The sequence below is a fragment of the Vigna umbellata genome, chromosome 4, assembly GCF_029865625.1.
Source record: "Vigna umbellata cultivar VRB3 chromosome 4, Vumbellata_1.0, whole genome shotgun sequence".
Classification (NCBI taxonomy): Eukaryota; Viridiplantae; Streptophyta; class Magnoliopsida; order Fabales; family Fabaceae; genus Vigna; species Vigna umbellata.
Window position 1 is genome coordinate 50,508,481 of NC_142168.1, and position 13,259 is coordinate 50,521,739.

General features: G+C 31.1%; 1 protein-coding gene across 1 annotated transcript; it reads left to right on the forward strand.

The window, feature by feature from the left end:
* Window positions 1-10,226: 10,226 nt before the first annotated feature.
* Window positions 10,227-12,659, forward strand: LOC148200501 (uncharacterized). The gene is made up of 3 exons (XM_088112967.1): window positions 10,227-10,511; window positions 10,602-11,894; window positions 12,147-12,659. Exons 1-3 carry the CDS (start codon window positions 10,227-10,229, stop codon window positions 12,525-12,527), a joined length of 1,959 nt encoding a protein of 652 aa, XP_087969093.1. The 3' UTR covers window positions 12,528-12,659.
* Window positions 12,660-13,259: the final 600 nt, after the last annotated feature.

The window sequence follows — 13,259 nt, forward strand, 5'->3', positions numbered from 1 at the left end:
CACTATCGGTGAAAATAACTGTACAAGACCCTTCCTTCCCATTTCACCAAGTCATAGGTCTCTCGTTCAAAGCAACCCACAAAATGAGAATTCATGTTTATTTTATTGGATGATTTTTATGGTTGCTTTATTTAGTTCCTTGTAAATAATAGTTGTAACATGTGACATCCCAATTATATAGAAAACATATATAATAAAGATGTCATCATGCATAATATAGGAAAACAGTCAAGAGTAATTAGGATTACAGTCATCCTTAAAGTGCTAAGAAATCAAGGCGTGAAGTACTAAAGTCTTCCCGCATACCATGGGTTCTACATATTATAGTTTTTCAAAATGCATAAGTAGAAGTAAGGAGATCCTAATGATACTAGGATTCAACATCATCTTCCTCCAATGCTTGCTCTAGGGGCACCTCCTCGCCATTTGCTCCCATCCAAGTGGATGATCATCGCAAGAAAAAACACACCAACATAACACGAACACAAACAAGCAAGGGTGATCTAATTATATAAAAAGCATACGATATGACAATATGTGCATGCAAGAGTTAACTTCAATCAAGCAAGATAAATACGCATCCTATCATGTTAAGTACTAGACTTGACTCATTCGGACTTCAGAATGATAGTCGAGCTATGGCGGGTCTTGCACTCGTGGTGGCTTATGAAAATTGGGTTCCCCCCACCCTACCACACTCACGAGGTTAGCCTGTTCCGGGCCTTGAGGCATACTGGAAGCCCCCAAGACTAAGACTTCCTGCTACTCCTTACCACATGGTTCAATTATCTCTACGTGAGAAGAAAGACCATTGGAGTTTCAGGATGACCCCCAAGACTGAGCTCCTACTCTCATTCTAAACACTAAGAATCTCACCAAGAGATTCTACATAGGTGAAACTTGGTTTACAACTTGGATCATCTTTCCACCACTTTATAACCATACACTTGTTTCTACAATCCACATATTTGTTTGAACATCACAATACAATAATAAAGATGCTAAAGAATGCTTCACCAATATACCAAAGAGTACACTAATCAAATGCAACACAAGGGAAAATTTAGAGAACCAGACCCAACACTCGTCGCACAGCGCACCACCCTCGTAGGGCGAGATTGGCGCTATTCGCATAGTGCACCCACCCAGCTCGCCTTGCGAATTAAGTCTGAATAAGTATAAGACTTTGGGTCTCTCGAATAGCGCACCCAAGTCGTTGCGCGAGAGTCCAGACCGAGACCAACCCCCCTAAAACTCTCGCTATGCGCCCCACTCGCCTTTCGAATTAAATGGGCAGTGGTTCCAGACCACCATCAGTCGCATAGCGACAGGATCCTCCAGGCGAATTGTAACACCCCAAAAATTAAACATCTCACACAGAAAATTATTTTATTAATGATATAAACATCGTACAGTATTACAATAATCCATTTAGGAGTAACATAGTTCACATTGGAAATACATATTTTTTTAAAACATCATTAAAACACTCCTAAATTTATTTATTTATTTTTTTTAAACTACTCTTCATTTTTCTGCTGTTTCCTCCTTCACTTGTATTGGTTCGGACGTCGTTCCAGCATCTGCTCCCGTATAACATAAACGTTATACGATCATCGCAAAATAAGATTTTCCGGCACAAACAAACAAGTAAGGGTGAGCTACCATGCAAAATTCAAAGAAAAGCATTACACTATTATTATACGTAATACATTCACCATAAATTCTTATAAGATGCAATTATCACACTAGACTCTATTATCCGGATATAATGTTGATGGAAGTCTCGGGTGGTCATGCACTTGTGGTGACATCTACAACACAGTTATGGCCAAATATAATATATCACATCACCCACAAGGTTAGTCCATTAACGTCTATGAACATAGACTAGGACCTCCTACTATTCTCACCACATAACACATCCTTCTCTAATTGAGACTGGACAATTATTAGAATTTTAGGATAACCACCAACAACAGGACCCTCAACATCAACATATACACTAATACCATACCATTATAGAGTCTCTCCCCGAGACTCATACTATATTTCGAATGCATAATTTCATATCAAACATCACAATATACATTCATAGTAGAATTCATACAAAATAATTATAAGCAAAGGAAATATTACTATAAATGGTCAGAGAAGAATCAAGTAATTGACAATTATCAAAAATAATCCTAATATAAAAATTCTTGGGGAAACAAGAAGTTGAATCTAGCAGAGCCGGTTAGACAACTTCTAATCCTTCCAAAAATAAAAACGAAAAAGGAAAATAATAAAAAGTATGGGGAAACAAGAAGTTGAATCTGGCAGAGCCGGTTAGACAACTTCTAATCCTTCCAAAAATGTAATAAGAATGAATAAGGAAAAAAATAAAAAGTTTGGGGAAACAAGAAGTTGAATCTGGCATAGCCGGTTAGACAACTCCTCATCCTTCCAAAAGTACAATATAAATGAATAAGGAAAGCAATAAAAAGTTTGGGGAAACAAGAAGTTAAATCTGGCAGAGCCGGTTAGACAACTTCTAATCCATCCAAAAATACAAAAATAAACAACTAATAACATACAAATGGCATAACATAATCAACATCACATTTTACAACTATCACACTTGGATCTAAACACAGAAGCAAGTTATCGTTCAAAATTCAAGATCATACAAAAACAAAATACTTCATATTCAAGATTTAAGATCAAACAAAAGCAAAATAGTATATATACAAGACTCAAGATAATACAAAACAAAAACTTAACATAACTCCCCTTACCTTTATTCCAGACTTAATCTCCTTCTCTAAAACCGTTCTCCGAAAACTTCAAGAATTTCCCCTCTACAACTAGAATTTCCTCCAACTCTCTTCTCTCACAAATTTTTCTAGAATTTTGGTGCAAATTTTCAGCCTCCCCCCCTTGGCTATTTATAGCCAAAAAATGTTACTATTCATTTTTACTATTTATTTTTTTTTACTATTCATTTTTACTATTCATTTACTATTACAAAAATATTATTTTAATCACCATTTGCTAAATTCTTATATCTGATGATTCAATTCTACGTGGAGTGTTTATCTCTTTCATAATTTTAATTTTTTTTAACTATTCACTTTTTACTATTCAATTTTCTTAAAAATCCTAATTAAGTTATCAAAAAATTTGAACCTCTCCTTCTAGAATTACTATAATTTTATATCCAAAATTTACATTTTTCTATCTTTTAAAATTTTTATTACTAATAAAATGTTTACTATTATAAATATTTTTCATGGGTCTTACACGAATCCACAGATAGAGAGCAACACTCTTTGGTCATTCGCACAGCGCACCAGCTCGCACAGCGAATGACTCAGACAGCGAGCACCCTCTACAAGGTTTTACTATGCGAGACAACTCGCATAACAAGTCTGCACAATCTGCAGAACGTGAATTCTGCAATTTCATGCAATTCACACCAGCCCTTACCATTTCTAGGCCTCTTGGCCAACTTCTAAGACCTCCAATTCGTGTATTAAGCTCAATTACACCTGCCTAGATGATCATAACCCTCCCCATTACTAATCTAAAGTGACTAAGATCAAGTTTTATCTTTTAAAACATCAATTCCTACAACTTACGAACCCAATTTCAATTCAACCCTTTTGCACCTGTTTTGACCAGTTTAATGACTCTAACAAGTCACAAATAACCTCCCTATATTGTCCCAACAGACTACAAGAGCCCTAAACCCTTAACCCTCAAATTCACTATCCCACTTCCTCCAAAATAACTTAAACCATTTACCAATTCACCATGTCTTCTTTCTAAACAATGTTGTAACCGACTTCACCCCCCCGAATCACTCCCAACCTGATCCATTACAGTAAATTAAACTCATCCACTCAGTTCACAACATCATAACACAGTCCATAGTTTTCACACATTAATACATATAATACAACATACTCAAAAACGAAACATACAACTCCAAACAGCATACTAGTTTAGTATTCACATGCATACACATTTATAAAACAAATTTAAAACAAACAACTAGCTCCCCTTACCTTGGTTGTTATAAGCACAGTACAACTCACAATAGTAACAAGGCCTCAATAATGCCTTACATAGCCAACACACAGTAAGACCCTACAATCCACTAAAGTGGAGACAGAAACAACTCTTAGAGCTACAATAGGCAGAGAATAAAAAGGGAACACTACCAGCTGCATGCAACCAGTAAAGTTGCATGCCCTAGGTTCAAGAGAAGTGGAGAAACTGACTTACCTGTCCAAAACAGAAACTAATCGGATGGATGGGAAGCTCTCAACTTTGTGAGCGAAATGATACCACCTATTTGATAATGCAATGGTTGAAATATGTGAATGGGTAGTGAGAAGGCAGAGCAAGAAGAAGAAGATAGAGTTTAGAGAGAGAAAGAAAGGTTGGCTAATGAACTCAGAGTTGAAAAAAAGAAAGTTCATTCTAAGGTCATGTTGCCTTTAGTTTCACGGGCCTGACTGCCTCAACATAAGGCCTAGTAGCCCTATATTTTTCAGGCCCTTACATAACATCCCAAATTCTCTCACTCAACATTTAATAGATATTATAAATATTGTAACATTTCTACATTCAGCCACTCGATAATATACAAATTTCACCCTAATACATTTTTTTAAACTCAGATTTCAACTTCACATTCTTAAATATAACTCGAACTCTTCTAATTAATTCTTCTATCTCTTTCTTCATTCGTATTGAATTGAATGATATTCCTTCATCTGCTCCCGTATAACGAGTTATACGATTATCGCACAAACACAAACACAAACAAGTAGGGTAACATGCAACAAATCATTTATAAAACATGCATAATTACTTTGATACACTCAACAAACATCATATAATAATCATGTCAGACACCCTCATACCATCATACAACAATCGCACCATAGACACTCATCCCATCATATAATAATCACACCATAGACACTCATCCTATCATACCACAATCTCCAATAGACACTCATCCCATCATACCACAATCCCCAATAGACACTCATCCGGATGATACGTTGATGAGTGGTCACGAGAGGTTATGCACTTGTGATGACCTCTACTTCTCCTTACAAATACACTTCCAAAATACTTTATATCATCCACAAGGTTAGTCCTCAACACTATGTCCAAAAACCGGCACATAGACCAGGACCTCTTGCCCCTCTCACCACATAATTCATCTTTCTCTACTTGAGACTGGATGATTATTAGAGTATCAGGATAACCTCCAACAACAGGACCCTCAACATCAACATATACACTAATACCATATCATTACAGAATCTCTCCACAAGACTTATATCATGTTCATATTCCTCAACTCGTATTATACCATTACAAAATCTCCTCATAATACTCATATCATGTTCAGATGCATAAATTCAAATCCAATATAATAAAATGCGATCATCACAGAAATAATACAAAATGAATATATCACAAAATAAATTAACAATAATAAAATATCATTATAAATGGTCACTAGAGAAGGATCAAATGTTTGACAAATCAAACTCACCATAAACGCCAGTACATATGACTAGTCACAACTTACTGGATTTGACGAGGGCTGCTTTGTGATTAGGGATGTACCAACTCCAGTTTTTAAGATTCCTCTATGCTACCATCACAAATATAACCTTAATATAAACGTTTTGGAGAATTAAGAAGTTGAATCTGGCATAGCCAGTTAGACATCTTCGTATCCTTCCAGAAAGATGAATCTCTCACATATTTTATATCAATTGAGTATATTGCATAATAGTTTAACAATACTTAATCTGTTCAATAGGATTTAAGTTAAAAACCTATCGAGTAGACTTCCAAGAAAGAGAGGTGTGTCACAATGGACAACTTAAGTACCAAGTCTTTCTTTAGCCAAAGTGTTCCTCAACTAGTTCTTAACAAATTTCTTATTTACAGATTCAAAACAACAACATATAATATTAACATAGAAATTCAATATAGATAGATCTACAACAAGCATATATGTTTTCTATTAACAGTATTCACACAGAATTTCAATACATGAATGGTAATACAACAATACTAAATCATAATATAAAAGCTTAGAAAGGTTAGCTCCCCTACCTCTATTCCAGGCTTAGTTTCTTGATCAGAGATTGTTCCCGGAAACCTTCTAGAATCTCTACTCTCTTTTCAACTAGAATTTCCTCTTAACTCTTTCTTCTCTTTAAAATTTCTTACTTAATTTCTTTCTCTTCCTTGTGCAGATTTCCTTTCCCTCCTCTTGCTATTTATAGGCCAAAATTTGGCATTTTATTATTATTATTATTATTATTATTTTATTTTTTTTATCATTTCAATCACCGAAAGGTATTTTGGTGTTTTGCTATTTCAATCACCAAAAGTTTCTTTGTCCATTTATTTTCTTTTTCTTTATGTTTTTTTTAAACAAAAAGGTAGAAAAGAGTTTGAACTCATGTCTTTGAAATCACCACTATTTTCTATCATTTAAGCTACCAAAATTTCTTATTTAACTTTCCACATTTTATTTTTACATAAACTTATTAATTATATTTTCTATTCATAAAGAAAAATTTATTACTACTAGTAATAAAATTGTTAATATTTATTAAGGTGAATATTTTTCATAGGTTTTACAATACTGATATTTCTTCCCAAACAAATAATTTTCTTTTATGTAAATGTATTTTTTTCCTTTTTTTTGATAATTTTATTTTAACTCCCTAACTTAGAACTTTGCTTGTTCTCAAGAAAAAGGTAATTTGATCTATGAAAACAATTCAATTCAATTGTAATGGACTAACAACTCAAGCAAACAATTTAAGCACAAATAACAAAAATCAATTATGCTTGCTCTTCCTATAAAGAAGACTTATGAGATTAGGTGGATTTAGGAAGCCAAGCTCACCTACTATCTTTACAAAAACAAGGATTATAAAGATAGATGCAAAATATGAGGGATCAACTGTCATGACAAACTGTTTTCCTTAATCACATGGAATTGCTCCCAAAGAAATGTTTCACTCAAACACACTAGTATATAAAAATTTGTGTCACTCTCTTTACTATTATAATGTCAAGCAAATCAATTTTGCTCTTCATTTCAATCAAAATAAATACATTCACAAACAAGTTAGCATTACAAGGTCTTTCATGGCTTGTATTGTGGTTGGGCGAAGATATATATTTGGTTTTTCTAGATAACAAAGCACCTTGAGCTAAGAGAGCAATCAAATCATAACATGATATAGCATAAGTCTCTCTTTTGCTTCACAATTGAATAAACCAATCCCCAACTTTCATTTATTGAACTCAGTTTTATATTGCTTCACAATCAAATTATTACTCTTCTTAAACTGACTTGTATTGTGGTTGGGCTAAGAAGAAGATTTGGTTTTTCCGGATAGCAAAGCACCTTGAGCGTAACCAAATCACAACATGATATAACATAAGTCTCTCGTTTGTTTCACAATTGAATAAATCAATTCCCAACTTTCATTCATTGAACTCCTTTTTGTAATTTTTTTTCTTCTTTTTTTTTCTTTTTGTTTTCATTTTGCCTTTTATTTTTAATGCTTTTTCTTTTTCCATTCATTGAACTCATAATTGTTAAAAAAACTAGATGTAGATTTAATAGAATCAAACCAATATAAAAATTCTTTGTCTTGTTTTTTCATTGATCTAATTTTTTTCTTTGTGATTGATTTTGACTTAAATAATGCATCTCACACCTTCTTTTACGTTTCTTGTGTAGAATACTCACATTAGGGTTGTCTACAAGTTACAGTTGTGACATTCTTAGTCTGGCGTTGGATTTAAGTTTGGAATTACTAACATTGAAAGTATGAAGGGATAAATAAAAGAATACAACCTTTTGTTCTTATGTGGAGATATAAATACATGTTCAGTTTTCTTCTACATCTGTCTATTTATCCTTCTTCCGCATTTCAAAAGCAAACAAAATGGAGCGCCTAACACAAATCACAGGAAACAGGTAATTATAACATTTCATATTTTTAAACTTTCCATTTTAAAATGATCATCTTTTATAAATAATTTATTTCAATTTGTATTATATTTCTCCACAACAAATAAATCATGAGATAACTTCTTTATCCCCTCTATCCTCCTTACAATGCTCATTTTCCCTGCTAACAATGATAGAAAGTAAAATATAATTAAAACTTTCATACTTAATTTAGAATAGATAAATAGGAATAAAGCACAAATTTCATACTTATTTTAAATAGGAAAAAAATGTGTATGACTTTTCTAATTCAAGGACATGAATGAATAGAATGAAACTTACAGGCTGCTATTTTATGGTCATCTAAATGGGGTTGTTAATGTCTACCATTCATAAAGATTATTTTCTTTTAGCTATTTTTTGTGTACACAAATCTTTACTTTCAACTTCTGGGTTTTGGAACTATTTTTAAATCTTAATCAACTATTCACCATAAAGGAAAAACTATCCACAGTAAAATCATAAAAATAATTATCTATGGTCATATTTTTATAACTTTAATAATACTTTTTATTTTAATTATTATTATATAAAATTGATATTATTAATATGCATTACTAAATAAGGTTTACTTTTTAACAAATAAAAAATATTTCACTTAATAAAAAATGAATAATCTTTCTTTATTTTAAAATAATTAAAAAAAATTTCCCTTTAAAAAAGTTTTGCATAAATTTTTAATATTACTTTTACAAAATTAAATATATTATGTAGTACTATTTTCAATTAATTATTCATAAAAATAATAAAAGTATAAAATTCATAAAGTTATAAGGATTTTAAATATTATATTATATTAATGTAATAAAAATATTAATATATGAAAACAAGTGTATTTTACCAGCAAATTAATTAAGGGAGTTATCTTCTTAATTACTTTTTTTAGACAAATTTTATCATTTAGATTTTATAATTGTCTTTTGAAATTTAGTTAACTATGACAATAAATCATATAAATTATTTACTTATGAAATATTTTTATAATTTACTTTAATAATTCAGTTTTTATTTCTTTTATCATAATATAAACATAGACACATACATGAAAGTATATTTCTTCTAGTATATGTGATATCTTTTTGATAAAATAAATAGATTATTTGAATAATATTCATAATAATACTATTACTTTTATAATTTTTTGTATTTAATTGAGTTGTTTTTTAATATTTAATTTGATTTTTTTATTAAATGTTAATGTTATTTAAAAAATGTTATGTATTAAAATTAAAATAATTTTTTTTTTATAATTTTTTTTTTATTTTGATATGATATAACTTTTAAGATAGAAAACAATTTAAATTTTAATACATGATGAGTCTTCTTAGTATTAATGTCACTTGGAACATAAATAATTTCTTAAAGAAAATAAAAAATAATTTAATTAAAAAAATATAAAAACCAAAATAAATAAAATCTTAAATATAAAAATTAAACTTTTATTATTTGATTTGAAGAGAGGATGAAGACTTCCTTTCATTTATCCGTATATTAGGTTTCGTTTCTTTCAAATAATTTCTTTTTCCTATATAAATTTTTATCTTTTCTCTTAATTATTGTTGAATATTCATTAAGTTTGTTCGAATTCTAAAGGTTTAATTTTCCTTTCAATATTTACAAAGATAATAAAAGTTAAATTACTAATTAAATTTTGGGTTAAATATGTTTTTAGTCCCTAAACTATGGGCCGTTTCTGGTTTTCGTCCCTCTTTCAAAGTAAGGTACAATTTGGTCCTCATTCTTTTCGAAACGTTCGTTTTAGTCATCGAAAACTAAACACTGTTTAAAAATTTGGTCCTCATTTAGCAACAAACGAGGACTAAAACCAAAATTCTGAGGACTAAAACGAACGTTTCGAAAAGAATGAGGACCAAATTGTACCTTACTTTGAAAGAGGGACGAAAACCAAAAACGGTCAATAGTTTAGGGACTAAAAACATATTTAACCCTTAAATTTTTATTCTTTGATTTGAAGATGGAGAGAAGCTAATGTGAGGAGATTGGGTGCATTGGAGAAAATGGGCTTTCACACTTGGGACGCATTTTATATAAATGTGAGAATTTGTCATTATAGCTAAGCAAGCTCACATTACTACACGTACATCTAAAAACAAAATAATATATTAACAACTCTAACTTCATTTAAAGCTTTAATATTTATGGACAGATGGAAACTGATAATCTTCTTGAGGAAAGAAGAGCTGCAATTACAGTCGAATTATGCGAAATGAAGAAAGTGCATCTTGAAGATTTACCCAATCTAAGAAGCTTTTTCTCAGGATACGATCTTATATGGTCATCCTTAGAGAATGTGGTATTGAACAACTGTCCCCAAGTCCAGAAGCTTGGTTTGGGAGTGATAAAAGAATCACAGTTAAAATCAATACTAATAACAGAAAACGAAGTGCAAATTGACCCTCACACCAAGCTTGCATATCTTTTTCAATTATCGGTTAGTTCTCTCTCAACCATTATATTTCACAATAAGACATAGAACATATTTTTAGTCTGATGATGAATTCTCAAAAATTAATTAATGCAGGATCACAAATTCTCACTCATTACTAAGTACACTCTATGTAACAATAAAGAGTTAGATGAGATACTCGATAATCTTCAAAATTCCCATTTCCCCAACCTTCAAATTCTTCGGGTAAATAACTGTGATGGACAAGCTTTGGAGCTTTTTCTTACTATATTATCAAGAAGGTCACACAAACTCCAAGTTATCAACATTGAAGAGTGTTCACTGTATTATTTTTGTTCTTATTCTACTCAAAAACCGTGGGTTGAAGATGACAACAAAATTTTCATACAGCTAAAGGAACTAAAATTAATAAAACTCGACTTACGCCATATTTGGCTCAATGATAGTCCAACAGTTATTGACCTTGGAAACCTACAAATTTTACACATCATAGATGTTTCCGGTCTCCATGAAATATTTAATGGTTATCCAGCCGGGAAGCTTCACCAACTAAAGGAATTAATTATAGAAAAATGTAGATCCTTACAGGATGTTTGTGGTTATTATTTTATGGGAGGTAGTCCAAGAACTAGCTTTCCATCATTGAGCAAATTGGAGTTGAAGTCTCTTCCAAACTTGAGACAAATCTACCGTTGTCATTTAGAATTCCCAAGTCTAAAATATTTGATGATATCAAAATGTCCAAACCTGGAAAAATTCAACTCTGGATTTGCAGATCCACGTGGAACCCTTACAACTGATGGAAATTCTTTCTTTGAATTGGATGAGATTGTGTTTGAGAGTTATGACAACTTGGTTTGTGTCATTTATTCTGAGACACTAGAAGAGTTGAGGAACTTAAAAAAACTTGTTGTGAGTCACTGTAAGAGATTGAAAATAGTATTTAATATTCGTCAAGAAATATCTTTTTCCACACACCTTTTAGAACAACTGTGTGAATTAGCTTTGATTCATCTTCCACATTTAACTTGCATAGTTAAAGGAAAAGTTTTCAGGTTCTACCAAAACCTAAAAATCCTACAAGTCAAGCAATGTAAGTCTCTTAATATGCTACAAGTTCCTCTAAAACTAACAAATCTGGAAATTTGTGATTGTGAGGCATTGGATACCATTGTTATCTCTAAAGAAGAAGAAGAGGACGGAATAAAAGAGAAACTCAGCTTTCATGACTTGAAAGATGTTTCTCTTGAAAATCTACCGAGTCTTTCTATCATCTTTCCTTCCATATCAGAATTTCCTTCCTTACAAACATTAAAAATAGCAAATTGTTCTACTGTGATATCTTTCATTGACGATTCCAGAACTCTTGACGAATTGTCTACAACAAATTACTTATTCCCAAGTTCAGTAAGTTTCAATCACAAACTATTTATAAAGTGTATTCTGCATGGACATCGCATGTTTTCCTCTTCTTGTCATTTGATATAGATAACTAGTATTTATTTTAATTACTTATTGTATTGATGATGGAATGCAAATATAGAATTCAGTAATATAAGTGTATGCCATCGTATTATGAAAAACTATCAACATAATCTACTTCCTTCTACTTAGTTTCTAATTCATCTGCAAGGTTAAAATACTACTTGTTTCTTACAGTTGTTGGTGGAAAAATTGAAGATACTTTATGTGATCAATATGAATGTAGAGAAGCTTTGGCACTGGAATTATCCGTCTAAATCATTTTGTGAACTTGAAAATCTAAGTTTGACCAACAACAACAAATTGTTAAGTGCTATCTCCTCAAGCATGATCACGAGATTCAATAATTTGAGAAAATTAACTTTGGACAGATGTGAATTATTGACAGAGGTATTTGATTTTGAAGATGACAATCTTGATCATAAAATTCATGAAATACTTCCTCAACTAGAGGTGTTGGCATTGATTAACCTAATCAAATTGTTAGAAAAACGCAGAAAGAAGGAGGTCCGAAGATATTATATTGTTTCCTTTGAAGATATATTCTGCACTGTTTAATCAAGACCTAATTAATGCTAATTTCCTACTTTAGCAAAAATTTTAGAGGCTTATGAAAATATGTGGTGCTCTAATAAGTTCTTCTTATTTAAGTTTTTTCCTTTTGAATTTGCAGGAAGCTGATGTTCTAGAAAGAAAACTTAAAATCTCATTATCAAGAAAATAATAATATTGAGTGAATGTCGTCCTTCATAAAATAGTAAAACAGTGATAATGACAAATGTGACGTCAAGATTACAAATGGATAAATGTAGTGAATTTCATGGGTTATTGGTGTAATTATTTCTCTAAAGTATATATATTGGTGTATCTTTTCAATTACAATATGAAGAATTCATTTCAACAAGATCCAGAGTCCTACTATCTAGCTTATCTTCCTCCTATATTATTTTCCAACCACAAATATAAGAATTAGTGGGAAATTAAAATTTCGAACTAATTAGAACAATAAAAAATGTAATTAAGCCTTATTCTATTTTAAAAGGTGCGAGAGTTGCTTTTTATCTCATATAAGTGGGTTGGTAGGTTTTAAATTCACTAATACATTTCGATCATTTTAAAGTTGGATTAGTATTTCTATAAATATGAAAAACAAAATTGTTTATAGTATTGTTTACTTATGTTACAACTACATTTTTACTTAATTTAAGTGTTCGGTGGTCAAAATTAGTTTGAGTTAGAATATTAATTAGTTGAAGTGAAAAATAAGTTTAATGTGTTGGTTAACATGGC

Excerpts from the sequence above, each read along its gene's own strand:
- LOC148200501 (XM_088112967.1), top strand. The coding sequence starts at position 10,227 with ATGGAAACTGATAATCTTCTTGAGGAAAGAAGAGCTGCAATTACAGTC. Across the intron at positions 10,512-10,601 it reads CATATCTTTTTCAATTATCG|GATCACAAATTCTCACTCAT; the intron begins GTTAGTTCTCTC and ends TAATTAATGCAG. Across the intron at positions 11,895-12,146 it reads ATTACTTATTCCCAAGTTCA|TTGTTGGTGGAAAAATTGAA; the intron begins GTAAGTTTCAAT and ends TGTTTCTTACAG.